Genomic DNA, 27,614 nt, shown 5'->3' on the forward strand with positions numbered 1-27,614 from the left:
TCCCACCCAAGCCCTTCTAAGCAGCTCATGCATTTGGATACTGTATGTACAGCTAGCTGGAGGTCAGTCCTAAGGTGTAATTTTGTCTTTATAGTATTTTAGACGGCTCTGGCTTGCTAGTGGGAACTGTGGAGCCACATCCTCAAAGCAGGAGTAAAGATCAGAACAGAGCCGGTAACTGACACTATCAGAAAGAGCCACAGAAAGATTCGGTCCAGAACTTGGGCTACGAATTTCCAGTCTTGAACCACCTGCAAAAGAGAAAAAGATGCCTTCCTTTCAAGATGCAGGGCAACTGTTCTGAACTCACTTCCAGGGATCGGAAAGGGGTAATACTCAGATGTGCAGGGCTTCTGTTCTCAAAAACGCACGTGTGAGTGTGGCTGCTGCACCTTGGGAATGCCCGGAAGCCACCAAGGACAGCGGTGATCAGGACAGGATGGCAATCCATAAGGGGGAGGGGAGACCGGGTCCCTTTGGAGGAAGGGAAGTTAGGGGACAGTGGGCAGGACACTATCAGAACAAGGTCAGAGCACGAACAAGTTGAGAGGTGTGGAGGACAGGGGCTAGTTCTCTTTCGAAGGAAAAGAAATGTTCCATTTCTCTTCTGTGGGGAGTTTGTAAAGATGGAACCTAACAGGAATTCTCGAAGGGGCGTAGTACTGATGGAGAGCCTGAAAGCATTCAGCACACATAGAGCTTTAGGAGTAAAACTCTGGGGGAAAAACACAAAGAAGACACATTGGAATGTTTCAAGTGTCAACCTTAAGTAGTGGGATTGTTAATGATTTTAATTTCCTTGTTTATGTCTTTTGTATTTTCCAAATTCCTTACCCTGATAAGGTGTTACTTCTATAATTTTTTAAAAGGCTATTTGAATCTTGGAATTAGAATTTTTAAACACTGTAAAGAAACAACAACAAGCAACCCTAAGAAAAGCCGAAATGTCTGTTCTATACCAGCATTTTCCCTAATGCTTTAAAAATGTTTTTCAGTAGATGAAAAACAGAACAAATAGTGAGAGGCAATATACTAGGTAGCGTCTAGATAAAATAATAGAAGGATATTTCTTTATAAAAATTCTTTCAGCACATGATATGATGAGCACTGGGCCTTATACACAGCTGATGAATTATTGAACACTACATCTGAAACTAATCATGTACAGTGTGTTGGCTAATTGAATTTAAATAAATAAATAAATAAAAATAAGAAATTCTTTCATAATTTTGTTTATGGGATCAGGCTCTTGGCACTAATTCTCACTGACTTTAGAGTAAAGTAATCGAACGCTCTAAATTGGCCTGTAACTTGTTTTAAGCAGCAGGTACTATCTGAGTCCACAATTGCCTTGAGTCTGAAATCCACAATATCGCCACACTTCTTTCTTCTTCTTTTTTTTTAATCTGTAAGCTAAATAACTATGCCCTTTTCTCTCACCAAAGGAACAGTATTCTATCTGTTGGCACACTATATTTGTATATTAATCCCAAAATCTATTCTGTTCTTTTGTCTATTATTGGAATTTTTTTGTCTTTTGTTTTGTCTATTTTGTCTATAGTCTTTGCCTATTGTTGGGGTTCTTTGTCTATTATTGGGATCATTTGTCTATTTTAGGATTATGTTAATCCCAAAATCTATTCTATTCTTCTGTATATTAATCCCCAAATTCTGTTCCTTTATTTCCAAATACTACAGATGGAAATAACCATCATCGCACTAAAAATGAGAGATATATTACCAGAGACCAGGATAACCAACTTAAAATGTAAAATTAAATTATTTTAAATAGAATCCTGTCTAATTATAAGGAAGGGTGCATAATTTACACTTCCTTCACTTTCGCTCCTTCTGTTTCTGTGAACTGCATCCTAAAAATCCATATTAAGATTCTTACTCATGTCAGGGCTCGCTTAACATTCTACACGTGAAAAGCAGAGAGTTAACAGTGTCACGTCTAAACACTGTGTTGTCAAGAGATGTGAGAATGTTGGTTCTTGCACACTTTGGTGGCCCTGTTGGGATTGACTCACCTGGTTGATGAAATGCTGCTTTTTCACATGCCTTGAGATGTACCTGATGGAATCAGCTGCCTTTTCCAAGAAAGCAACAAGAACGGTTTCTCCATCACTCACCTGTCTCTGTTTCCTTTTTTCTAGAGTTTTACCTTTCACCACTGGCTGACTTTCATCTTTATCTGGGAAAGAGTAGCGATCCACGTGGTCCTTCATACAAAGCAATGTAGGAAGTTTTTGCAGAAACAGTCGTTTCACCCAGGGGGCCATGGGGTGGTAAGTGGAAGAGGATCTGTGGTGAACGTTAATCACGAAAACAGTCACAATAATCGACAGGGTCACGAAAATCATAATGAACAACAGGTACTCCCCAATGAGAGGAATGACTTTGGAGGAAGACGGGATTATTTCCTCAATGACCAGGAGGAACACAGTCAGGGAAACCAGCACTGAGGTTGACAGGGACAGCTTTTCCCCTTCATCAGAAGGGAGATAGAACACGAGCACAGTCAGGAAAGATAGCCCCAGGCAGGGGATGATCAGGAAGAGGGTGTAGAACAGGGGCAGGCGGCGCAGGACGAACGAGTATGTGACGAACGGATAGGAGTAGACGCCGTCTCTCCTGTTGCCCTTCGTCCCTTTTGCATGGAGGATCTCCCATTCTCCGTTATCGAAGAAGTCCTTTCTGTCAACATTTTCATTGATCAGAATGAGGTCAACCATGGTTCCATCGTAAGTCCACGACCCGAACTTCATGGAGCAGTTCTGCCGGTCGAATGGGAAAAACGTGACGTCCATGGTGCATGAGCTTTTGTAACTGGCGGGGGGCATCCAGATGACCGTGCCGTTGGATCTCACGATGGCTTTGGTCATGAGGGAGCCTTCAAACCGGCCATCGGCGCTGTGGTGAAAGCGGTTGAACACTGATGAGTTGGGTCTTTGCCCACCCTTCCCTCTACTTTTCACATTTATTACTCTTCTACCACAGAATCAAAACAATATTTTAGAAAAGAAACGGTTCTCCTCTTACTCAAAGTTGCACATTTCTCTTAATTATTTTGCCAAAGTCAGGATTTTCCCTCTCTGGTCCTCAGTGGACCAGGTTATTTTTCTTCTGGGATACTTACTTTTCAAAGAGAACTATGTCAGGAAGCCAGAGAGATTCTGATGGAACTTTAATTGAACGAATTCCACCGTATTCATCAGGATTCCAGCGTAATTTGTGGTCTGTCCATTCCTGCATCAAAGGAGCGCACTGTCATTTCATTCTGAAAATTCAGTGTATTGGACTTTGGAATCTTCAAATTTATGTTTATTTACCAAATCCTAGTGTTTTATTTAAAAAAGGAAATCCATCCATTTTAGATCTTACGACCCTGCCTGTGGTTCATTATACTTCTCAAGATACAGGTTGAGCTAGCCTGGCCTCCGATCTTGCCCAGGCCCACACGACCATCCTACCTGGGATTTCCAAAGTTGCCATATATCTACCTCCCAAAGAAGAGTCCTGGCAACAAACACCACTGATCTGTGATCTATTTTTTCAGCTTCTTTTCTTTTTTTTTTTTTCAGCCTATTTTCTCTTAAGAAGCAAAAGAAAAGCAATGATAATTCTAACTCAGTTTATTCTAGCAGAGTTGGTCCAGTAATATTTTCATCTCATGATAATGGGCACAAACAATTTTGAATATCACTCAAGAGTCTTGAGCAAACATCCACCCACTATGTTATTAAGAAACATTCAGTATCCACTGACTGGTCTTGATGACATTATAACTTTAATCCAATGAAAAAATATTTTCCAAGAATTTCCTTTTAAGTTCTAATCTGAATTTATTTTGTGACCACCGAATTATAGTTTTAAATTATATCCCTAATATTGTTAGCCTCCAGATACCTACATATTTTTCCTCATAATAGAATGAAATCATTTAACATGTTTTACAGGAGCTACTGGACCCAGGTTAACAAACCTGACCCCTAATTGATTGGATTATGAAGGTCAAGAGGATGATGTATGGATGATCCAATTATAGCAGGATGGACTTTCTTAAAAAGATTTGGGTCCAGAATCTGATGAAATCTGACCTGAAAATTAAATTCTTCTATCCTACTGTCCCTCATGTAGACAGCTGAGTAATGATGTAGGATAATATTAAGTGACATTTCAGAAAGTCTGAAGAGTGTGCCCAGTGCAAGCCTTCCTGTCATTAAAAAATCAGGAGTCAGCAGATGGGTAACTTCACTAGATGGTGAAGTATTGAAATATGCATGATGCCTGAAAAAGTACGAGACCGTACACCCCAGATATGACGTTGTCTATCCTAGACAATAGTTGTGAGGCTTGATCCTGGAAAAACAAATTGAAAAGGATATGGGTCATTAAAAAGCTATGATCTAAAGGATAAAAGACTGCATGCCTATTTATGGAAAAGCACGCACATGAAGATGGACAGTTTAAGAGCCCAAACTTATAAAGTATTTATCATGTTTACTTGGTACTCACAGGATTCTCTCATTTTTCCTCCTCCTCTGCCCATTTTGAAAAGCAAATACATTTTCCTTTCTGTGAATAATTTGTCTCCTGCTAAGGAGACTTGTACTACCAGCAGCAGGTCTCAATCTTAGAAACGTGGAAAGGAACTCTTTGTTTCACTTGCACTCTGTTTACTTTCTAAAAATTGACATACAATACAGTTCACTCTTTGCCTATGGTTCTAAACACAAACATTTGTGTAATCTCTACCACCGTCAAGGTATAAGAACAACTCTGTTGCCCAAAAAAGTTTTCCTTATGCTGCTCCTTTGTAATCAACTCCTCCCCTCCCCCACCCCAGGCAACCAGGTTCTACTTTCTGATCCTATAATGCTGCCTTTGGTCATAAAAATAGAACTGATCATAAGGTAGACAGCCTTTCGATCCTGATTTCTTTTATTTACCATAATGCATCTTAGATTCTTCTATATTTGTAATTTGTTCATTTTTATTAGTTGTAGTTTTCCCTTGTATGAATATACCACAATTGATTTATCCATTCTCTGGGTAGGATGTTTGGATTCTTTTTTTTTTTTTTTTTTATAAAGATTTTTTTTATTTATTTGTTATATATAGAGAGAGAGATACAGAGCGCAGGCACAGGCAGACAGAGTGGCAGGCTAGAGGCAGAGGGAGAAGCAGGCTCCCTGCCGAGCAAGGAGCCCGATGTGGGACTCGATCCCAGGACGCTGGGATCATGACCTGAGCCGAAGGCAGCCGCTTAACCAACTGAGCCACCCAGGCGTCCCAGGATGTTTGGATTCTTATAGTGTTTAATGATTACAAACAAAGCCACTATAAACATTTTGTGCAGCTTTTTGATTAGAAAGCATTCTTTTCTTCTCTTGGGTTAATACCCAGGAGTGGGATGGCTGGGCCATATCCTAAGTGTACATTCAACTTTATATGAAACTGTGTCCCCGAGTAGCTGTCTCATTTTGCATTCCCACCAACAACGTACGAGACACCCGGTTCTTTGGCACCTTCTCCAGTACTTGATATTGTCTCCTTTTTTTACTTTGGTTAGAAGAGTTGTGAAATTGTATTCTTGGTTTCCAATATGCATTTTCCTAATGACTAATGGTGTTGAGCATTTCTTCATGTACTTTTTTGTCACCCGTATATCTTATTTGGTGAAGTGGCTGTTAAATCTTTTGCATGTTTTTTAAATCACGCTGTTTGTTTTATTACTGAGTTTTTAGACTTCTTTATATATCCTGGATAAAAGCCTCTCATCAAATATTTGAGTTGCAAATAGCTTCCCACAGTCTGTAGTTTCTTAATTCTCTAATCAGTGTCTTTCACAAGATAGAAGGTCTACACTTGGATGAAGTTTATTTTACCAATTTTATCTTTTATGAATTATGTCATGCCTAAGAAATATTTGCTGAACTTAAGGTCACAGAGATTTTTCTTCCATGTTTTCTTCTAGAGATTTTATAGTTTTGGGTTGTACATTTAGATCTAAAATCCGTTTTGGTTAATTTTTTAATTATGGTGTGAATGAGGTTTTTGGTTTTTTTCGCATATGGCTGTCCAGTCGTTCCTGTACCTTTTGTTGAAAAGACTAAACATTCTCCATTGGGTTACCTATACATGTTTGTCAAAAATCAACTAACCGTTAACTGTGTGGGTCTATTTATGGGCTCTTTGTTCTGTCTTGTTAATCTGTGTCCCTCCTTTTCCCAGTACCACTCTCTTTTAACCATCACTTTCCAGTAAGTTTTGAAATTCTGTAGTGTGAGTCTTCCAACTGTATTCCCCTTTTTCAAATCATTGTGGCTATTCTCGTTTCTTTGCTTTTCTCCATAAAATTTTAAATCAGTTTGTTGCTATCTATAAGAAAAATCCCTCTGAAATTTTAACTGTGGTTGTCTTGAATCTATAGATTGGTTTGGGGAGCACTGACATCACAATATTGAGATTTCTGACCTAGGAAAATCATTTCTCACTCCATGTGTTTAGGTCTTCTTTGATGTTTTTAATCAGTGTTTTGTAGCTTCAGCTTATTAGACCCTGTACATATTCAGTTAGAGTTATACCTAAGTATTTAATGTTTTTTGACGTTATTGTAAATGGTACTTTGACATCAAGAGAAAAAATCCAATTGTTCATTGCTAGAATATAAATAAACAATTGATCTTTGTATGTTGACCTTGTGTGTATCCTGTGACCTTGTTTAAGCTCATTTAATTTTAGAAGTTTTTGGTAGATTTTCTACGTCAACAATTACATCATTTACAAATAGAAAACTCTATTTCTTTTTTTCCAATCTGAATGCCCTTTTTTTTTTTAAGATTTTATTTATTTATTTATTTAACAGAGATCACAGAGAGGCAGGCAGAGAGAGAAGGAAGCAGGCTCCCTGCTGAGCAGAGAGCCTGATGCAGGGCTCGATCCCAGAACCCTGGGATCATGACCTAAGCCGAAGGCAGAGACTTTAACCCACTAAGCCACCCAGGCACCCAATCTGAATGCCTTTTATTGTATTTTCCTTGTGTTTAATCACTGGCTATGACATTAAATAGGAGTGGGAGAGTAGATATCCTCGCATTGTTCTTTTTATTTTTATGAAGTTTTTTTTTTAAGATTTTATTTATTTATTTGACAGACAGAGATCATAAGTAGGCAGGGAGGCAGGCAGAGAGAGAGGAGGAAGAAGGTTCTCCGCGGAGCAGAAAGCCTGATGTAAGGCTCAATCCCAGGACTCTGGGATCATGACCTGAGCTGAAGGCAGAGGCTTTAACCCACTGAGCTACCCAGGCACCCCCTCTCATTGTTCTTAATTTTGGGTGGGAAGCATTTAGTTATTCACCATTAAGTATTACATTAGCTGCTGGTCTTCTTAAATGCCTTTTATTTGATTAAGGAAGATTCTTCCTATTTCTGGTTTGCTGAGTTTTTTTTTTTTTTTTTTTTTACAGATTTATTTATTTGAGAGTGAAAGAGAGAGAGTGTGAGTGAGGAAAGGGGGAGGGGGAGAGGGAGAAAGAGAGAATCCCAAGCAGACTCCCAGGCCAGTGTGAAGCCCTACACTGGGCTGGATCCCACAGCCCTGATATAAACATGTGAGCCAAAATCAAGAGTTGAACACTCAACAGCTGCTACCCAGGAACCCTAAGATTCTTTTTTTCTTAATCACAAACAGATCCTCAGTTAAATAAAAAGCTTTCCATCTTCTATGGAGATAATTACAAGATTATTCTTTAGTCTCTTAATGAAATGAATTATATTGATTGATTTTCTTTTCCTTTTCCTTTTTTTTTTTTTTTTCCCTTAAGTAGGCTGCGCACCCAACGTGGGGCTCAAACTCAAGACCGCAAGGTCAAGAGTCACGTGCTTAACCGACTGAGCCAGCCAGGTGCCCCTATATTGATTGATTTTCAGATGTTGAACCAGCCTTGCATTCTTTGGATCCACCCCACATAGTCTTAATGTATCACAGTTTTATGTAATACTTCTTCTTGTTATATAAGAAAAAAAAATAGGTAGACCACTGCCTTATAAAGAATAAGGATGCCCTGGCAAGGAGGGTGTCGCTCTGTTTTCCTGATGTTTGAATTCAAATAAAAATACAGTGAGGTTTCCTTGAGAAAAGACAAAGTCAGTGAAATAGGTGGCAGGCACCTTTATGTTTTTGCTACTAAAGCATTGTTAAAACAACATTTGTTTGTAGATGTAAAAACTACATTCCAATAATTCACCAAATATCTAACACAAATTTGGGCTAATTACAAGAGAGGAAAGCAACACATACATTACCCTCTTAGCGGTGGGAGTTTTTTTCTTTGGGAGTGTTTCTATGATTTTTCAGTACAACTGTAACATACATTAAAAACCTATTTTGTGGCTGTGCTGATAATAGAATAAAAATGGCAAAGTAGAGAAGGTACCAAGTGCCGATGATATGCCAGGCATTGACCTAAGTGCTTTATATTTATTAATGCTGATTTCTTTAATAACCTACAAATGACCTATTAATAGTGCTATATTAGATGAGGGACCTGTGGCTCGGAGGGTTCAAGTGACTTGTCCCAGGTCACACAGCTGGTCAGCAGGGAAAACAGGATCAAGTCTGTTGTATATGACTGGGTATGCTAAGGGCATCATAAGTCCAGGAAGTGCCTTCCACATTGACTAGGACATGAAGGGCACTCCCTGGAGGTGTGCCATGGTCCAGCAAAAGCCATATCCTGTACTCTTTTCCCTCTTCCCATGCTACCTTAGGGTGAAAAAATATGTGACTTAAAATTCTTCATAATGTCAATGGTTTGTTGAAGCTTTCGGTGGCTCCACTCTCAAGGATGTTTCCAGTGTTGAGCGTTGTAAGGCTTATTAATTTTGTACTCAGGCTAAAACAATAGCTTATTCCATCTTTTCCTCTGTTAAAAAAAGAATATGAAGATAATAACTACAGAAAATCTGGTTGGCCTTAATGGTAAAATATCTGTCCAAAGGTGAAGGAATTATGCAAATAGACATGTTATACTGTGTCTAAGTTCGTGGACAACCAAGGGAAGAGAAATTACAAGATGAAGAGGAACTGTTAATGACAGGAGCCTTCAGCTGACCTCCACTTAGGTAAGACTTCATTCGAGAAGAAAGTGGCATGTCAAGAGCTCTTTATAGAAAGAGGAGAAAAATGAATTCAGAAATAAAGTGGATGTATGTTGCTTGCTGCCTCAAGTTCACCTACCTTGCTGCTGGTAAGAGCACCCCAGTTTCCTCTTGGGGAACTACCTACTGCACTGTCACTCACCAGATGTGGGTGGATCTAACTCTTCCTTCTGCCCCAGAAAGGGGGCTGTACCTCACACCTGCCCACTGTGATCTTCAGAGATGGCAGGTGACCAAATGGGAAACAAAAAAGTGGGATAGCATGAATCTTCTGGAACCACTGGAAAAGAGGTTGGCCGTTCTCTCTCTTGCTGAACTTGAACACAGGTAGCACTTTGAGGCTGAAGCTGATACAGCCACTAGAGGAGGGCTGAGATGAGATTGGGGTCATCCAGAGGACGAGGAACCCAGAGACATGCACAGGGAACACCAAATAGTGCTTGAGCCCCTGGATCAAGCTGCATGTAATGCTGGCCTTGTCCCTCTACTTTCTAGGCTATGAAAGCCAATACATTCTATTTTTGCTGAAGCCAGTCTGGGTTGCGTTCTCTGTCATGCGCAACTGAAAAGTTCTCAGTGATCCTGGGAGAATCTGAGTAGCTCTCGAACAATCAGTGGGCTGCCAGAAGGCAGGTGGTGAGCCCCAGGTGCAGACACAGACTTGGGCAGATTGGCTGGAACTGTGTGCTTATGAACTGGCTTGTCTTGAATGGACAATGTTGGTGAGTTCAGCCACAGAGTCCAATCTTATACTTCCTCCATTTGGAATGTGAAGATTGCTGCAAACAAAATTCCCTGCTTCTTGGATACAGTGTCCTCTCCGCTCCAGGCACAGCTGTCTTTTCCCATGCCTGGTTCCACCCTGTAGGGAGGGTGGATAGCTACAACGCTGGGGTTCCTGCCTTCTTGCAAATCCCAGCAAACACATACCTGGTTTTACACGCTGTTCTAAGGGAACTAGGGCAAGCCCTAGGGTGTGGGACTTTTGGGTCAGAAAGGTTTGCCTTGCTCACCAGACATCTAACTGCAGAATGAACAGCTGCAGCCAGAGAGAACAGAGCGGTGGTGTTTTATTGGGCTCACGGTCTGGGGGGGAATGATGCATTCCACAAGTATGCAAGGCATGTACTCACACAGAGCATACTGCTGCTGCTCTGTATTCCTGGCCTGGGGCCAACTCAGAAACAAATGAGCACACCTAGTGGTCATTGCTCTGAAGAGGGTGCCATTTGGATATAATGGCAGGGAACATTAGGGTGGACAGGGAAGGTAGTTCTGAGAAGACAACCTTCAGAAGTTGAGCCCTGCATGGTAAGGAGGGGCAGTGAGTGGCAGCGTGAGGCAGGGAGAAGGAAGGGGGCTTGGGAAGGTGCTGGGGCAGAAATGAGTGAACACGAAGGAGGGGTGCATTGGATCCTCAAGGAGGACATAAAGAGATCTACAGTGATTTAGGTTTTTTTTTTTTTTTTTTTTTAAGATTTGATTCATTTATTTGTCAGAGAGAGAGAGAGAGAACAAGCAGAGGGAAGCAGCAGGCGAGGGAGAAGCAGACTCTCTACTGAACAAGGGGCCCAATGCGGGGCTTGATCCCAGGACCCCAGTATCATGACCTGAGCTGAAGAGAGACACTTAACCACCTGAGCCACCCAGGTATCCCCTAGGTTTCATCCCAGACCCGTAAAGAGAAAGGGGCCAAGTGGGGCTTTGGTCAATGCTGTTGACTTTGGAGTACCCAGAAGAGCAAGTGTACTGAATTGGAGTTAGAATCCCTGAGTCCTCCACCTGTATGGTCTTCCACTGACTGTACTCCTTTCTGAGGTGTCCTTCAGAACCAGACCTGGGGAATCAGAGATTCTCCCTGCCACATCCGTCCAAAGGGGTTCCTTGAATTTCTACCAACATACACATCCATCATGATGCAGACAGAGCCCCATGTCCCAGGACCACAACACTTGCTAGGTCAGAGTGCCAGGGTGAGGGTTCAGAGCCCCCATCCTCTGTCTTGGCTAAGGAGTTCTGAGACCTTCTGGTTACTTCCTGTTCTCTTTGAAAGCCTGGGGGCATCTGGAGACTAATCTCCTGTCTCTCCCTTCTTCAAGTAAGAGATTACAAATAATACCCTGTGTTCATATAGCATGTTCCAGCCAACATTCTCAAAGCCGTTGACAAACATCAGCACTATCACGAAGCAGTTCTCCGGTGGAGAGCTGTGTCATTGCAGGAAACAGGAGAGCACAGGCTACGTCAGGGGCCAAAGAGCAAAGTTAATCTGTGACTGAGAAAAAGAGGGGAAAATAGCTTTCTTAATTGTGAAAAGTGCAATTTCAAATCCACATCATATATATTCCTTTAATTTTTATTTATTTTTATTTTATTTATTTAAATTATTATTTATTTATTTAAATTATTATTAAGTTTTATTTATTTATATTCCCTTAAATTCATTTTCTTACATACATTATCTGAAATATCACTCATAGATGTCTGGCTAATATCCAGAATAAAATTTCACTTAAACTGAAATCAAAGACTTTTCACTGAAAAAAAAAAACAACAACAAAAATTCTCCTACTTATTCTTAGTTTAATACTAAGTCCAAAAGATGGTAAGGAACAAGTAGTGCCTTGATTTGTAGCCTCTGGGACATCCCTGGGATCTTCAGTTATCTAAAAATCAAGTGTGAAAATCTTCTTCTTTTTTTTTTTAAGATTTGATTTATTTATTTGAGAGAGAGAATGAGAAAGAAAGCACTAGTGCGGGGAGGGGGGGGGAGAGGGAGGAGCAGACTCCCTGCTGAGCAGGCAGTCCGATGTGATGTGCGATATGCAGCTCCATCCCAGGACCTTGTGGTCACGACCTGAGCCAAAGGCAGATACTTAACTGACTGAGCCACCCAGGTGCCCTCAAGTGTGAAATTTTTAAAACAAGTTAATGTTGGTTCTTAAAGAAAACAACATGCCATATTATATATCTCATATTTGCATTATAACCATAAGTGGTCAGGGCCAAGAAATGAGATTTGTCAATAAGGATGAAAAAGCCTCCAAAGGTGGCAGGAGCAAATGACATTTATTGAGTCCCCACTACACACCAGATAACATACCAGTCACATTCACACACACGATCGCATTTTACCTCTTAACAACACCGTGAGCTAGGCATCTCCTCTCTTTTATAGATGAAGAGACTGAGGGTCTGAGAGGCAAAATGACTTGCCCAGATTTACATAGCAGGATTTTGGATTCCTAACTCCTAATTCTTCCTCAACTCTCACTCAGGGTCCACCAAACCGGCCTCCTTTGCTAAGGTCTGAATGAGGCTGGGAGAAGAAAGGAAGAAAGGAGAAGATGCTGAGTAAAGGTCAGAGATGCAGGTTGTGGAAGGCATTAGACTTGAGCGAAGATCCCCTAACATTTAGAGCAAGGCCAAGCCTTCTATGGCAGGTTTGTTTCTGATTTCTCCTTCGAGACCAGCTCCAGGGGTCTAGCCTCTGAGGCCTGCATATGTTTGCTGAACTTTTGGTTGGTGTAAAAGGGGAACCAGCTGTTGGAGAAACAAGGCTACTTTGAGATGCTGGCCTTGGCAGACATTCAGGCAGTTTTCTTTTCCTTGGGGAAAATGAAGGGGGTAGGACAGCAACGTGCTCTCAGCTGTAATGAAGTGCGGTTGCTCAGAATCTTACTGTCTTATTGGTGTTAACACCTGACGGTGCCTAGCCCAGCGTCTTACACGCCGTGCCCAGTGCATAGTAGGTGCCCAGTAAATGCTGTTGAGTGAGTAATTTTGACATCTGTTGTCTTAGAGATTGCTCACATGACAGTCTCTAGGCCAGGGGCTCAACCCTTTATCATCAAAGAAAGGGTGGTCTCATATCCCATTTTCCTTGAAGGTGTTTGCGATGCAGTTTTCCTAACCTTGAACGTGACGGAGCAGAATCTGAGCAGTGAGGCACTAAGTACTTTCTCATGTAGTTTTAGTGAGTCAGTGTTAATAATCTATTTATGATTTATGGGGTTTTGATTACTCCCTGGAAGTAGGAAGGAGGAAGACAAATGAGTTTCCAAAATAAGATCAATAAAATAAAAATAGCTCCACGGAGAGGACTTTCTCAGGATGTCACTAAATTTGTGCTCGATAAAGCTCTTCGGTTAAGAGGATGAGGAAGAACATCTAAATATACCAGAGAAGAACTATGGAAATAGAGGATAAGACAGAAGAATTGCATTAAAAAAACCAACCGAGCATCTCAGTTACGGAAACTGTGTGGAACACGTTTTTGTTTCAATACGAAGTTTTATTCTCTCTGTGATGTGAATCAGGGAGCATTTTACAGTGTCTGGGTGGGAAATGAGAAAAGAACAGGGGTTTGTCGTTTTGGTCTTTGCTCTGACTGAGGCATACAAGGGTGGCTGGGAAGAGTTTCCTGTAGGTCTGTTCTGGCATGAGAGCTTTGGGAAGTTAAGTGATTGGGAAGGGCATACAGGGGTTCACAACTTCTCTTCCTTTTTGGATTGTGGAACCTCTACTGATCATCTAAGACCTAACTTAAATACCTCCTCCCTTGGGAGCTTTCCCTGATTTTCTCCCTTTCTCGCTGTCATTTTTGCAATGACCCAGTACTTATGTAGATTTTCCTTAGGGTGTTTGTTTATTATATCGCCGTCATTATTCTTCACACAAGTTCCGCTGTGTCCTCTCCTTGAAGGCAGGGCTGTATCTTACTCTTCATATACCTGGGATCTAGCAGAATGGCTGACACTTAGTAGGTTCTCAATAAACCTTGTGGAATGAATGGAAGAGGGAGTAATCTTTACTTCATTCCCTCCTAAATGCCTTTTTAGACCAGATGTCGCAGAGGTTGAGGCACCAAAACCTTAGAAGACAGGGACTGGGGGTGCCCGGGTGGCTCAGTCGTTGGGCGTCTGCCTTCAGTTCAGGTCATGATGCCAGGGTCCTGGGATCGAGCCCCGCATCGGGCTCCCTGCTCAGCGGGAGGCCTGCTTCTCCCTCTGCCACTGCCCTTGCTTGCCCTCCCTCTCTTGCTGTCTCTCTCTCTCTGTGTTAAATAAATAAATGAAAAAAATCTTAAAAAAGAAAAGAAGAAGAAGACAAGGACTAGGAAGGAGCTAGTCTCCACAGGGACAGCACTGAGCGGAGCACTGGACATCTTCCATCCACGCCCTAGTGCGAGGCAAGGGAAGGATTTCTTCATCTGAGCCCGATTTCACTTAAGTGCCCCACCTTGGACAAGTCACTCCAGTTCTCCAATGTTCAGTTTTCTCATCTGCAAAGTGGGAATCCTAATAGGGCCTACCTCATAGGGTGGCTGTGAGAATGAACTGAGTTTATTTCTATGACACACCCAAGCACGGCGACTTAACACTTAGGACGTGCTTAATAATCCTTAGGTATTATCATTAGCTACTCTAAAACTGAGATCTGTATAACACACCCATGGTTTTTTTTTTTTTAAGATTTTATTTATTTCCCCTCTCTCTCTGCCTGTCTGTCTGCCTGCTTGTGATCTCTTTCTGCCAAATAAATAAATAAAATCTTAAAAAAAAAAAAAGAAGTCACAGGGATGAAAAATACAGCGTAGGGCGTGTAGTCAATGGTATTGTAATAGCGCGTACAGTGACAGATGGGAGCGACACTTGAGCGAGTGCGGCATAAGGTCACCATGTTGTACACCTGAAACTATGTTACATTGTGTACCAACTATAATTTAATAAAAAAAAAATCTGTTATCCTCATTACTTCTAGAAAATGGGACCCTGAGTCTCCAGGCTGGCTTTTCCAAGCATCAGCTTGCCCCATTCCTATGGATTTCTCTTGCTCTGTGTTGGGTACCGGAGACGCTTAGATTGTGACCCTGTCTTGACCTGGAGGCCTTCACCAGGCCCTGGGATTCTCGTGGCCCAGCTTTGCTGGAAGTCACTTCCATAGTCGTAGTTAAGGTCTGAGGAGCCGTGGCTTCTTGTTTGCTTCCACTGAAGTGACCTCGTGCTTTCAAAATCTCAGGCTAAGTGAAAAGTATAAATTTTGAAGGCCAAGAGTCCCTGGATTGCTGTTTTATGTGACAGCTTAACGGAAGATTAATCTCAAGGAGCAGTTGGAGAAGGACTCGTGTGTGAAGCAGTGAGAGGTTTTTTGTCTGTTCTATTTTTGTTAACTTCCTAAACCCATTTGCACTCTAAGAGTTTTTATCCTCTCTCCTGCAAACTCAAATACAGCACTTCTTACTGATTTTTATTAACTCAAAATATTTCTGAATTCCACAGCCTCTAAGTTGCGTCATGGAGGAAGGAGATGGGTATACAGAAAAACATGTTTATTTAAATTGTATTCTTCTATCTGTATTACCAGCTTACTATTTTCTCCTAGACATCTTTATTCGCAAGTGAAATAAAGATCCATTTCATAACTTGCTAAGATATCTACCAATTAAAGAATCAGCAAAGATGATAATAATTCTTTAACTCTGACCAAAGTTTTTGGGTGGGAGAAATAGGACATAAAGGAAGCCCAGGGAATCTCCCTCTGCTTCTATACCCTTAGCAGAATGGAACAATGTCTCCTGAACCTGAAGGTAATTAACTTATTTCAATATAAATGAACAAAAATAGAGTGTATGTATGTTAAAATTCAGTGAGATATTTAAGATTCCTCACCAGGAAGATTTTAAGTCTATCAGGTTAGGCAATCACTTGGACATTCAGGGGGAAAAACAAACAAACAAGTAATTGCTGACGACAGCAACAACAAGCAAAAATAAACAATGAGACCAAACTTTTCGCCTCCTCTCAAAGAAGTGTCAATATTTTCTCCTTTCCATTACTTATGCAAAATTGGGCTTTGAAGGGTAGCTACTTCCTGATCATTCTAGGACGAGCTCCTCCGAGCGGATGCTTCTGGTTTTAGGAAACAGGGCCCAGTTGAACTAAAAGCAAGCTCTCTAAGCAGGGATTTGAACCTATTCAAAATGCCTTTTTAGTTATATGGGGAAAACGTATTGTCATTTTGTTTGTCTTCACTTTGTTCTGAAATTGATGGTGAGAGGCCTTCTGCCTTCCCTGTTTCTCTTTCTAGGGAGCCATGGGAAACATTCCTCCCACCGAGGACCCGGAGGGATGAGGGAGAATTTAAGATCGCTGATTGCCTATTCCAGATGTGGTACCTTAAAGAGGGGGACAGTGGCAATCTGGAGCTCCCCCCCCTTCTCCAGGTAGCCAGGGAGCAGGGCCGAGGCCTCGGTGTCAGAGAGTCCCCTCCAGGCAGGCCTCTGAGCTTCTAGCACCTGTTCTCTGCTCTCCAATTCCCGCAAAGGAAAATTAAGTAATGGACCCTTCCCAGCCATTCCCAAATATCTCCCCAAGGAACCCAATATGCTCTGTAAAATAATTGTTTTTCAAATGGGTGTCTTTCTAAATAGAAAAGCATGGAAATAATTAGGTTAGCAGATATAATGCTTGCACTGACAGTTACCTGTTTGAGCCACACATTTGTTGTCATCAGCTGATTCTTTTCATCCTAAGAAAGTGACAATTAGGAAGATGTGAATTCAAGTAAATGAAGTTGTCTTTTAGATTGTTTTTTCTTTTGTCAGAAAGACCTCTCTATTTGAAATATTCAAAGTATAAAGGATTCTCAACTGAAACAGTTAAACAGCCTGGGATCCTAAAATACTATGCATATTTTCCTTAAAACAAAAAAATAATAATTAAAGCAAGTAGTAGTTCATTGTGGTGATATTTATCTAAAATTGCATAACCCAGAAAGCATGGTAAGGTGGTAAAGCAGAATGAATATGAACTAAATCAGAGACAGGATTTGTGTGATTTTCTAGAAGGAATCCTTGGGTATTGAATCAGCTGGGGTGGGTGAGTGTGTGAGTGGTGGGAGGGGGATTGGGGCAAGATGGGTTATCCTGGAACTCTGGGGACTTTGCAGTCATGGGACTTTGCAGGATGACTTTGCAGTCATGGGCTTGTTGAAGTTCACTGATTTCCCAGGATGCCAATCATGGCAGAAGTGGGAAACAGGAACACTTTGAGTGGAGAATGTTAAGGTATGGGTGGGGTAGGGGAAAATGCAGGGTCCTGAGGGGATTCAAGAGGGTGATGAGCTCACTGGGCACCATCTGCCTTCTCTCCCTGCCGGCACCACCCCCCATCACCCTCATGCAGTCCAGGTGACACCGACTTGGCCTGGGGAACAATGATGAGCCCTGGGCAGGCTCGGTTCTGTCTCTCCTGCCCCTCGCTTTTCCCTGGGTGCTCCTTCTGGTGCTCAGCCAACCCGCCAGGGACAGTGCCTGTCCCAGCAACCACATCCGACCCCCAGCAAAAGGTTCCACACGAATAGTGCCGCAATGAAAATTTACTCCACGACACTTCACATTCCTTCCTCGGGTCATTTCACTGGCCTCTTGGGGCAGATTTTCTCTCACAGGAAGCTATTTTTAAAATGGAAATGGCAGCCATGGGGAAAGAAATCAAAATGAAATCTTAGACTCACAAACAGGTTAAGGAATGCACGTTCTTTTCAGCTTCGTGCCAAGGACCACTCACCACATCTACGAGCTGAGATATTTTCAGTCCGAAGTATACTTTTATGGTGTCATTAGAATTTAATACAGGGCGCACCCATTTCTGATAACCTTGGAATAAGTGTCTGAGGAGGGCATCTTCACTTTCCGCAACTGATTGGAATCCTGCGGCGGCTGTAAGAATCATGAGGGAAACCCGAATTAATGGGAAAGTCATAATAATGGCTTAGCATCCCACAGCCGGAATCATCATATAGTCTACACAGCCCGGTGCAGCAAAGGCAGCTTTGAGTGAACAGGGGTTCTCGAACCATTCTCCATGCCCACAACACAGGGCTGAAAGTTGACTCTGTGCTTTATCCAGAACATGGCTCTCTCACAGGGTTTTCCCATCATGAGGTGAGCACCATAGAATCACTTACAACCACCCACTTACCCTCTAACTCACATCTCACTTGAGATGCCACCTCCTCACAGACACGGTCTCTGCCCATGTGTGATTGTCCACCACTGCATCCTCTTTGGCTCCCTCATGTCCCTTGCCACAATGTGTTGTGAATTTGTCACTGTCTGTCCTTTCCTTGAGCTCCATGATGGCAGGCACGGTATCCATTTTACTTGATGATGTTTATTCAGCACCTGGAGCAGTGCCTGCCCAAGCACATACCCATGTTATATCTATTTAATGAATGAACCAATGAAAGGAATACGTTGGAGCCATTTTCCACGCATTTGGCACATATCCATGGAATACCTACCACATCCTGTGTGTTCTTCATTTCCTTGCCATCTTCCTGAGACGTCTTCCCTTACAAAGACCTTCCCTGGCTAACGACCAGGTTCTAACACTCTTCTCTACACCTCCACGACTGAGGGCCTAAGAAACACCCTAGTTTCAAGCTTTGACCCACAGGCTAATAAAGAGTCTAGAGTCTAGAGATAAGTTTCGTATCTTTCCAGTGTTCCTATCAAATTTAAAGCAAGGACGCTTTGTGGTTGTCGTTTTGAATATAGCCCCTCTTGTGTATTCAGCACCCTATTAATCTCCTAAACAACCCATTCTGCACTGTGTGGTTTACCAAAGAGAATTTTTTTCCCACTGAGAGACACATGATGGACAGTGATCCCATGCAAGACACACCCCGAAGTTTCCCGATCAGAATGTAAAGATTATTCGTAGGAAGAAGAGCGTACATCCCCTGTATGTGCATAGACCTTCAATTGCTCAGGGAGTAGCCATTAAAAACCCACTCTTTCGGGGCACTTGGGTGGCTCAGTTGGTTAACCAGCTGTTTTCTGCTCAGGTCATGATCCCTGGGTCCTGGGATCAAGCCCTGCATTGGAATGCTTCCTGCTCAGTGGGGACCCTGCTTCTCCCTCTACCTCTGCCCGCTGCTCTGCCTACTTGTGGCCCCTCTCTCTATCTCTCTGTCAAATATATAATAAAATCTTTTTTAAAAAATCCACTCTTTTTAGATGGAAGTATAATTAATGTGCAGTTTCAGGTGTACAAATAATGACTCAACAATTCTATACATGACTCAGGCTCACCACCATATGTGAAGTCATCGTCTGTCACCAAACAACATTATTACCACCTTACTGACTACATTCCCTATGCCATACTTTTCATCTCTCTGACCTTTTTATTCTGCCATTGGAAGTCTGTCCCTCCAGTTACAAAATAATGAATTGAAACCCACTCTTAATGCTATAAAGCGTATTAAAGTACAAAGAGATAGACAGAGATGGAGAGAGCTGTAACTTACGTTTGTGCTTAGTTATTTAAAAAGCCAGCTGTTCTGAGACATTGCAACTTGAGCTGTTCTCAGCGAGCAGAGCTCCACTAAGGAGCAGGTCAGCTGGGTGGCCGCCAGGATAGCATTCCGTAAACTCCCTAAAACCTTACTGGAAGTGAAGAGGGTGGGAGTTGACATTCCCTGAAGCCTTCTGAGGGACGGGATATACTTCGTGAATTTCCCTCCCCCATATCTGTTTTCACTTCTTTCAAAATCCTTCGCAACTCTGATTATTTCCCACCATCCCCACTGGTCCCACCCAAGTCACAGGGTCATCTCTCGGATTCACGTGTTGCTTCCTCATCGCTTCTGTTCGTGCCCCCTTCACAGCCGATTTTCTGCTTAGCTCCAGAGCCATCTCTTACAAGCAGAAGAGGACTATTTCAGTTCCTGCTCAAACCCTCCAAATGGCTTCCCATCAAACCCAGAAGAGGGACAGATGGATGACTCAGTCAGTTAAGCCTCTACCTTCAGCTCAAGTCATGACCCCAGGGTCCTGGGATAGAGCCCCACGTCGGGCTCCCTGCTTAGTGGGGAGTCTGCTTCTCTCTCTTCCCTCTGCCTGCTGCTCCCCCTGCTCGTGCTTGCTATCTCTCTCTCTCTCTCTGACAAATAAATAAAATATTTTTTTAAAAATGTAGATCCCTTAATTTAAAAATACTTAAAAAAAAAACCACACATACACAAAAAAAACAAACCTAGAAGAGATATCTCATGTTCTTACTGCTGTTTCTCAGCCTGTGGATGGCCCCTATTCTCTCCCACTCCTCCCTCAGCCCTCCTCCCCAGGGCTTCAGGCCCAACTGCTCTTTCCGGAACATGCCCGTGTACTTCTGTTTGGGGCAGTCTCTTGCCCTGTACAGACCCCATAACCCCACCCTCCTTCCTTCATTTTATCCTATTTTTGCTCACATGTCATCTCCTTGAAGGTCATTCTGGGTTATGAAATCTAAACATCCCTCCTCACACCTTGTCCCCTTCACGATACTTTATCTTGCTTTGAAGCACTTGGACGTATTGTATGTGTCTTTGCTTATTGTCTGTCTGTCACATGGGAAAATGGCAGCTCTGGGAAACCTTCTCCACCACTGCCCCCCAGCTCTGTCGGGCCTGGCACATTGTGGTTGCTGAGCCAACACTTGTGCAGCAATGCAGTGAGCTACTTGGTTTTTGTTTGCTGAGTGATATTTGGAGAGTTTGGGCCAGAGATGAATTACTCAGGAGAAGAGAGAGGCAGGGAGGCCACAGCTGTCCTCCCTTGGCCTTCCCTTGTGTGAGCAGCCCTCCAGTAAGAAGAAGAATATTGGGATGCCTGGGTGGCTCAGTGGGTTAAAGCCTCTGCCTTCAGCTCACGTCATGATCTCAGGGTCCTGGGATTGAGCCCTGCATCAGGCTCTCTACTCACTGGGGAGCCTGCTTCCCCCACCCCCTGCCCCTCCACCTGCCTCTCTCTGCCTACTTGTGATCTCTGTCTTGCCAAATAAATAAAATCTTAAAAAAAGAAGAAGAAGAAGAAGAATATTGTTTCGTGGGCACCGTGGCAATGACTGTTGGTTTTCTGCTCAGCAACCCATTTGCCCTTTCTTTTTCTGCAACAGTTGCTAAATTTATTCAGGATGGCATGGTGCTAGCTTAAAATGTTCCCTTCTCAGGCTCCCTTACAGCTAGGGATGGCCATGTGACCTACACACTGGCTACTTCAGATACAAGCAGAAGCTGGGGGCGAAATACTGTAGGAAATACTGTTGAAGAGGACAGACTCCGTCTGACCTGCAGCATTCACATTTCCTCTTTTACCCTTTGCTCTCTCTCCTTCCAGCCTGGAGCTGGAACATGGCATCTAGGGATTTGACCACACAAGCCTGATGAAAGTTCCACGCATAAGATGGTGGACCAGAAAGACCGTCAGAGCCTGGGTCCCTGAGAGCACTATAGGACGGCCAACCAGCCCAGGACTGCCCACCTCCAAATTTCTTGGTGTGTGAGGAAAGCGGCCCTCCTTTCAGGATTGGCTGTTATAGCCACTGTTACACCCATCTGAGTGTGGTCCTAAGGGCTGAGCACCAGAGTTCTGCCCTCCCCGAGAGAGCCTGTGTCCCAGCTCAGGCCAGTGAGAACTAATTACTTAAGACACCATCTCACAATGGACAGAGACCCTCCAGGAAGGCTGAGAACAACTGAGGCGTAATGTCTGAACCAGTGTGCACGTGTACACGCACGGATCCACGCACACTCACATGGACGTCATAGCCTGGACAACCCTGCCATTATGATTCTGGACTTGAGAGAGGGGTCCTGACAACAGAAACTGTACTTCTGAATTTCCTTTCCTGGCAGGACGATTTGACAATTTGCAGGGAGCTGGCGTTGCCCACAGGGAGACATCTTCTAAAAGGTTGACCTTGGCCATCCCCAGCACTTGCCACTTTCCAAGCTACACCCTCGGGGACAATGGCGGGATCCCTGCTCTTTGCTGGGCTCCAGAGGGAAATGAGCAGATCCGCTCTTTCAGGGACCTTTGTATGTTTTGCCCACTCTGGCCCACGTCATAGGGTGAGCTGCTGTCTGAATCAGGGAACGGAAAGGGAAAATCTGTGCTGGCTGTCATGGGCCGAATACTTGCAGCCCTTCAAATTCCTGTGTTGAAGCCCTGCCCCCCCAGTGTGACTGTATTTGGAAACAGAGCCTTGAAGGACATCATTTAGGTTAAATGAAGTCATCCATGTGGGGCCCTACTCCAAAAGGACCGGTATCCTTAGAATAAGTGGAAGAGACAGGAGAGAAGCTCTCTCCAGGTGTGTGTGAGACAGAGCCCGGTGAAGGTGTGGCCAGAAGGTGGCCATTTCTGAGCTGGGAAGAGAGTTCTCACCAGGAACTGAACTTGTTGACACCATGATCGTGGGCTTCTGGCTCCAGAACTGTGGGAAAATGAATTTCTGTTATGCCCACACAGTCTGTGTTGTTGTGTTGTTACGGCAGCCTGAGCACAAATCTGTACTGACTGAACCAGACCAAACAAAAAAAAAAAAAAAAAAAAAAGAAAGAAAGAAAAGAAAAGAAAGAAAGAAAGCCAAAGGTTTAATGCTTTCTGCCCAATATCTCCAACCTTCCTCAACTTCCCCAAATAAAGCCCGAAGTCATTGGTGTTATTGGAGCAGATGCAGAGACTAGCCCTGCAGATGTTTCTGCTTTGTCCTTCTTGTAAAACAGAACGTGGTAAGGAAGGGAAAGCGCTTCTCCTGCTGAGCCTAGGGCCTCCGTAAACACCCGATGATGTTAGGGGAAGGAACAAATGCAAAGACATTTTAACTGCACTTTCCATGCATAGAGCAAGGAGGCAGAGCAAGCCCGGCTCACTGCTCTAGAGCAAGGAGGCAGAGCAAGCCCGGCTCACTGCTCTAGAGGGTGTAGAATCACAGATGTTCTCTGGATTTCCAGGACAAGCAGTCTCTGTTTTAAGGAACAAATGGTTTCTTGAAATGTGTGTAAGCCAAAATTTTGCAAATGGGCTTGTATTTTAAACAAATTCGACAAGACTGATATTCGAAGATCTATCTCGGCAATACACCGACGAGTTGAGAAGCCGCTCTCAGAAGATGAGTTGAGAAGCCGCTCTCAGAAGATGAGTTGAGAAGACGCTCTCTCTCAGAAGATGAGTGACTCCCTGAGCCGGTGCTTGCATTTCCCAAAGTCAGCTTCCGGAAGGCAAGGGGAGGGAGAGCGTGTGTATACAGAAATAATTTCAGCGTGAAAGAGGAAGGACAAGAGAAATGAGGAGGAAGTGAATGCAGTGGTGCTGGAAAGGACTTGTACGCTGAGCGAGGTCCCTCATTTTACAGATGGAGATCCTGGGCTGCAGAGAGGCCAGTGACTTTTCCAACATCAACCTAATTAATGAAGGTCAGGTGTTGTTTTCTGACTCCCACGTTGTCGATTTTGCCACCAGCTTGTCCTTTGGAGGACTGAGGAGGCAAAAGACTATTCCCTGTGCTGTGGTCTCCTTACTTTACAGTTACATAAAAACTTCCAACAATTCACTTTACAGCTACATAAAAACTTCCAACAATTTCATTGTTATTGTTTTTCTGCTGTTGTGCTGCTGTTAGCATTACGTTTACCAAAATACTGTTGTCGAAAGCGATCTATTGCCGGGAAGAATGATATCCTAAAACCAGGTCACAGGTAATGTTTGGTGGTAGGGAGACACTCAGCAATGGTGATGGTGTCCCGTAATCCTATGCAAGCTCCCTCTGCTGCAGTTGAACTTGGCCCCAGGGGCCTCTTGGATGGACACTGTGGTCACTCTCCTTGGAGGTGGACCCGGTGCTTTATAGTGGGAGTAGTCGTACTTCAGACTTGATCATGGTCTCCTCACATCTCCTTACATTAAGTCGTGCTTTGTCACACACTCACACACACACACGCGCAGTCTAAAGCACATCCCCAGAGGTTATGTGCTGGCTGTTAAAGTTTGTCACCATTGCTCTCCAAAATCCCAATTCTCCCCCCTTCCTTCTCTCTACTTAATCTTCATCTCATTTTTTTCTTTGTCAAAACATGTCTCTTGGGACTACATAAGCCACTCCGCAGGTGGAGGACAAGAAGAGGGAGACCCAGAGGGAGAGCACATGCAGCCGATCAGGTAGAAGGAGAGCTCCCTGCCTGATTCGAGTAATTTTTTCCATGGAGAACTCAGGCTGGGAAAGTGCTCTAGGAGGGCACTCTGCTCTTGGCTCTGGAAGCTCAGTCACTGGCCAAAGTCGTTACTGTTAGAATGAAAATCCAACAAATATTTATTTAACATCCAGAGCCACCGGACTTAGATGTAGAGACATGAGTTCTGGTCTTTGTTCCAATCCAGGCAATCTTAATTAAGCAAAGCATTTAACCTCTCCTAGTAAAAATAGTTTGTGGATGATTGGTAAACACTTACTAACTCACATGCCCTACACTTCTAGGATTTCACGTCCATGAAACAGCCACCAAATGTGATCTCTTACGCCCAATATTTGCTCTTCTGAACACAAAACAGAGGCAACGTTTAAGATGAAACTTCAAGAACTTCTCTCCCGGCTGCCACTCACTGCAACAGAGGAGGCATCAGGTAAGGAAACTAATGCTATGAAGGGATTAGACAGGACTCACTCCCTGAGGTTAAGACTCACTCAACCTCTGTAAGTGGGGTCAGAAGAGATTGGATAGGGTACCCATACCAGCTTCAGACAAGAAATTTTTCTTTGGAATCTACAACTTGAACTTCCTACCCCATTCTTCTTCTTCTTCTTATTCTTCTCCTTCTCCTTCTCCTTCTTCTTCTTCTTCTTCCTCTTTTTTTAAAGATTGTATTTATTTATTTGACAGAGAGAGAATCACAAGGAGGCAGAGAGGCAGGCAGAGAGAGAGAGGAAGGGAAGCAGGCTCCCTGCTGAGCAGAGAGCCCGATGCGGGACTCGATCCCAGTACCCTGAGACCATGACCTGAGCCAAAGGCAGCGGCTAACCCACTGAGCCACCCAGGTGCCCCATCTTTACTCTTCTTGACCATATTTCCTTTCCTTTCTTCAGGCTCTCAGACCTTCTGCTCTTTCCTCACCCAATTATCAAAACCACTTTCTGCAAAATTTTGACAAGTTCATACATGTAGAGGTATAAATAACTGATAAGACTTAATTGATGATAATTCACATGCTTATTTATAGTTTCAATGAGGACAACATCATTGTTTATCCTTAGTTAAGAGAGTAAAGAAGGAATTGAAGACTTTTAAACCTCAGCAAATACGGCTGGGAGAGACCCATGTTTTGTTTTGACACCTCTTGGTATATTTTGGTTCTGTCGTTCCATTATCACCACCTTGTCCAAAAAAATCATACCACCAATATGTTGGCCTCTGCTGTCAACACATAGAACTAGCCCTCGGGTTGAAATAAATAATAAATATTGAATGGATTCTTGCTAGTGTGAGAGTTTATTATAATGACCTTGTTTTTTCCCCTCTTGCAACCCCCCATGCTGGAATCATTCCTAGGATACAGTAGATCCTCAATAAATATTTATTGAATGAACACATACACGTCATCGTGCAGTAAGAGTGATGGGAAGATGACTAAGACACAGTCCCTATTTCTGGGAGCAGACACAAACACACAAAGCATGAATTAGCAACACAGGAAATGTCACATGCCCATACACAATCATCCTTTTCACCAAAGCCAGAAATCTAAAAATGAGGGGTTGCCCCATGAAATTTGGAAAAGGTAGCTTTGGGGAACAAAAAGAAACTGTTTCCTTTGCAGGGAGCCATAAAGTTAAAGATCCTCAGGAAAGGTGGCACAGATCTAAGAGCAGACATAGACTCAGTGGGATCTAGAAATGTTCACGAATGTGAGAGTGACTACAGGTTATTGCTTTATTATAGATCTCTGACAGGTGCATACAGCACAGTATATATTCCCAAACTCTTGCCCTACTTGATGGAGAACAAGTCCCAGGCTCCCTTTCATTCCCAATTTTCTTATGTAACCATTGTTGTGCAAGGAAGAGGGTGCACAGGTGAACGAGAGGGTTTATGCGACCACCGCTGCTTACCAGTGAGATGATTTCCCTGGGGGGAAGGATGCTAAGAATCCATTCTTTCAAAGTAAGTAGAACAGTAAATAAAGGCAGAAAAACATTAGACTCATGGATATTAATTGTATGCTAAAGCACACAGAAGTTGATTATCATTTTTATGACTGACAAATTGCATTTCAGACTCCAGAGATCAAATTTAGTGATATTTGAAAGTCGTTCTGATGCCATCGGCACTTAGAAAGGGCTGCTTTTAAGTCCTCAGTATGAAGAAAGGTTACATTTTTAAATATATGATACTGTTAGGTGTGTGTGCCTAGATTTGAAATCTAGGATTTATTAAATCTAAGATTTACTTCAGGACTTGGGTGAATCTCAGTCGGTGCCTCTGGTTCCCCATCTGAAAGTAGCAATAGTCAAACATGGCAAAAATACTAGGGAGAAATAAATGCAAATTGCTAATGGGACAGCAGGGTTTTCTCACCATCTGGCTCCTGGCTCCAAATGGTTTCCACTGAGAAGCGAAGAGCTTTATGTTCTTAAGTTACATAAAAAGTGAAATGATTCCTGAACCCACTAGCTGGCAGGTGCAAATGACCATTTTCCCCTAAGCCTGGCATTTTCTCCCTCTTTTCTCTGTCTGTCTGTCTCTCCCTCTCTCCTTGTATTTGCACTCTTTCTTTATTCACAATTCTCTGACTTGCAGGTGGATAATAGTCACAGAAAACTCACACATGTTCATAGACTTTTGATGTCTATTTTTGTTTAATCGTGTTATACAAACATACTAAGTATACCTGCACACAAATTCACCAAGGTTAGTATAGATCTATAGGCTATATTAGATAAAATTAAGTACCTACACACAGATAAAATGATTATTAGTAGACATGATATAAAAATGCTGACGGAGTAAATTTCTGTGCCAAATATTTTAACAATTCTGAGAAGCATTCAGTGCTTCTCAGAATATTTGTGCTTTCATATCTTCCTACCAAGTCCATGATTCAAAAAGAATAGTCCAGAAAACGACAACAGCTTAAATATGCTGGAATCCATAGGTATGATTTCTTTAGCAATATACAGATTTCCTAGAGTTACTCAGTACAGCCACATACATCCTAGAGGTTATCCGAAAGATATCTATACATTACATTTTGTAATTTTAACATTATCAACACCATATTTCCACCTCCTATGCTTAAATCAATCTGCAATGGTGACGTTTTAATTTACTTTAACTTGAGCTTACCTGAGGGAGTGACCCCAAGGACGATGAACGTGAGGAGAAAGCTCGCCAGTCTCATGATGTCAGTTTAGGAAAGATAACTCCTTCCTTTTAAACAAGTATTTCCATCAAAAAAAGGAAGGTTTTGAAAAGGAAATGCCGGGGTTCAAATCCGAAGCGGAACCCAAGGGGAAAGTAGACACCTGACGTGGGATAAGGGAGTCTCAAACCACCTCACATCAGGGCGATGTTTCTCAAACTCCACTTCATTGATTTCCAGTCAGCTGTCAGCTTGTGTAAGT

The 27,614-nt window shown here is 42.8% G+C and overlaps 1 protein-coding gene across 1 annotated transcript; it reads right to left on the minus strand.

Annotated features, from left to right (window-relative positions):
• On the minus strand, positions 1 to 27,391 carry CHRNB3 (cholinergic receptor nicotinic beta 3 subunit). The gene is made up of 6 exons (XM_032329412.1): positions 27,337 to 27,391; positions 17,739 to 17,890; positions 16,654 to 16,698; positions 3,143 to 3,252; positions 2,034 to 2,916; positions 1 to 251 (listed from the first exon to the last, which is right to left on the minus strand). Exons 1-6 carry the CDS (start codon positions 27,389 to 27,391, stop codon positions 117 to 119), a joined length of 1,380 nt encoding a protein of 459 aa, XP_032185303.1. The 3' UTR covers positions 1 to 116.
• Between the last annotated feature and the right edge of the window lie 223 nt (positions 27,392 to 27,614).

This window comes from Mustela erminea, chromosome 21 (assembly GCF_009829155.1).
Source record: "Mustela erminea isolate mMusErm1 chromosome 21, mMusErm1.Pri, whole genome shotgun sequence".
Taxonomy (NCBI): Eukaryota; Metazoa; Chordata; class Mammalia; order Carnivora; family Mustelidae; genus Mustela; species Mustela erminea.

Excerpts from the sequence above, each read along its gene's own strand:
- CHRNB3 (XM_032329412.1), bottom strand. The coding sequence starts at position 27,391 with ATGAGACTGGCGAGCTTTCTCCTCACGTTCATCGTCCTTGGGGTCACT. Across the intron at positions 3,253-16,653 it reads CAAATGTGTGGCTCAAACAG|GAATGGACAGACCACAAATT; the intron begins GTAACTGTCAGT and ends CCTTTGATGCAG. Across the intron at positions 2,917-3,142 it reads GACATAGTTCTCTTTGAAAA|CGCCGATGGCCGGTTTGAAG; the intron begins GTAAGTATCCCA and ends CTTTCACCACAG.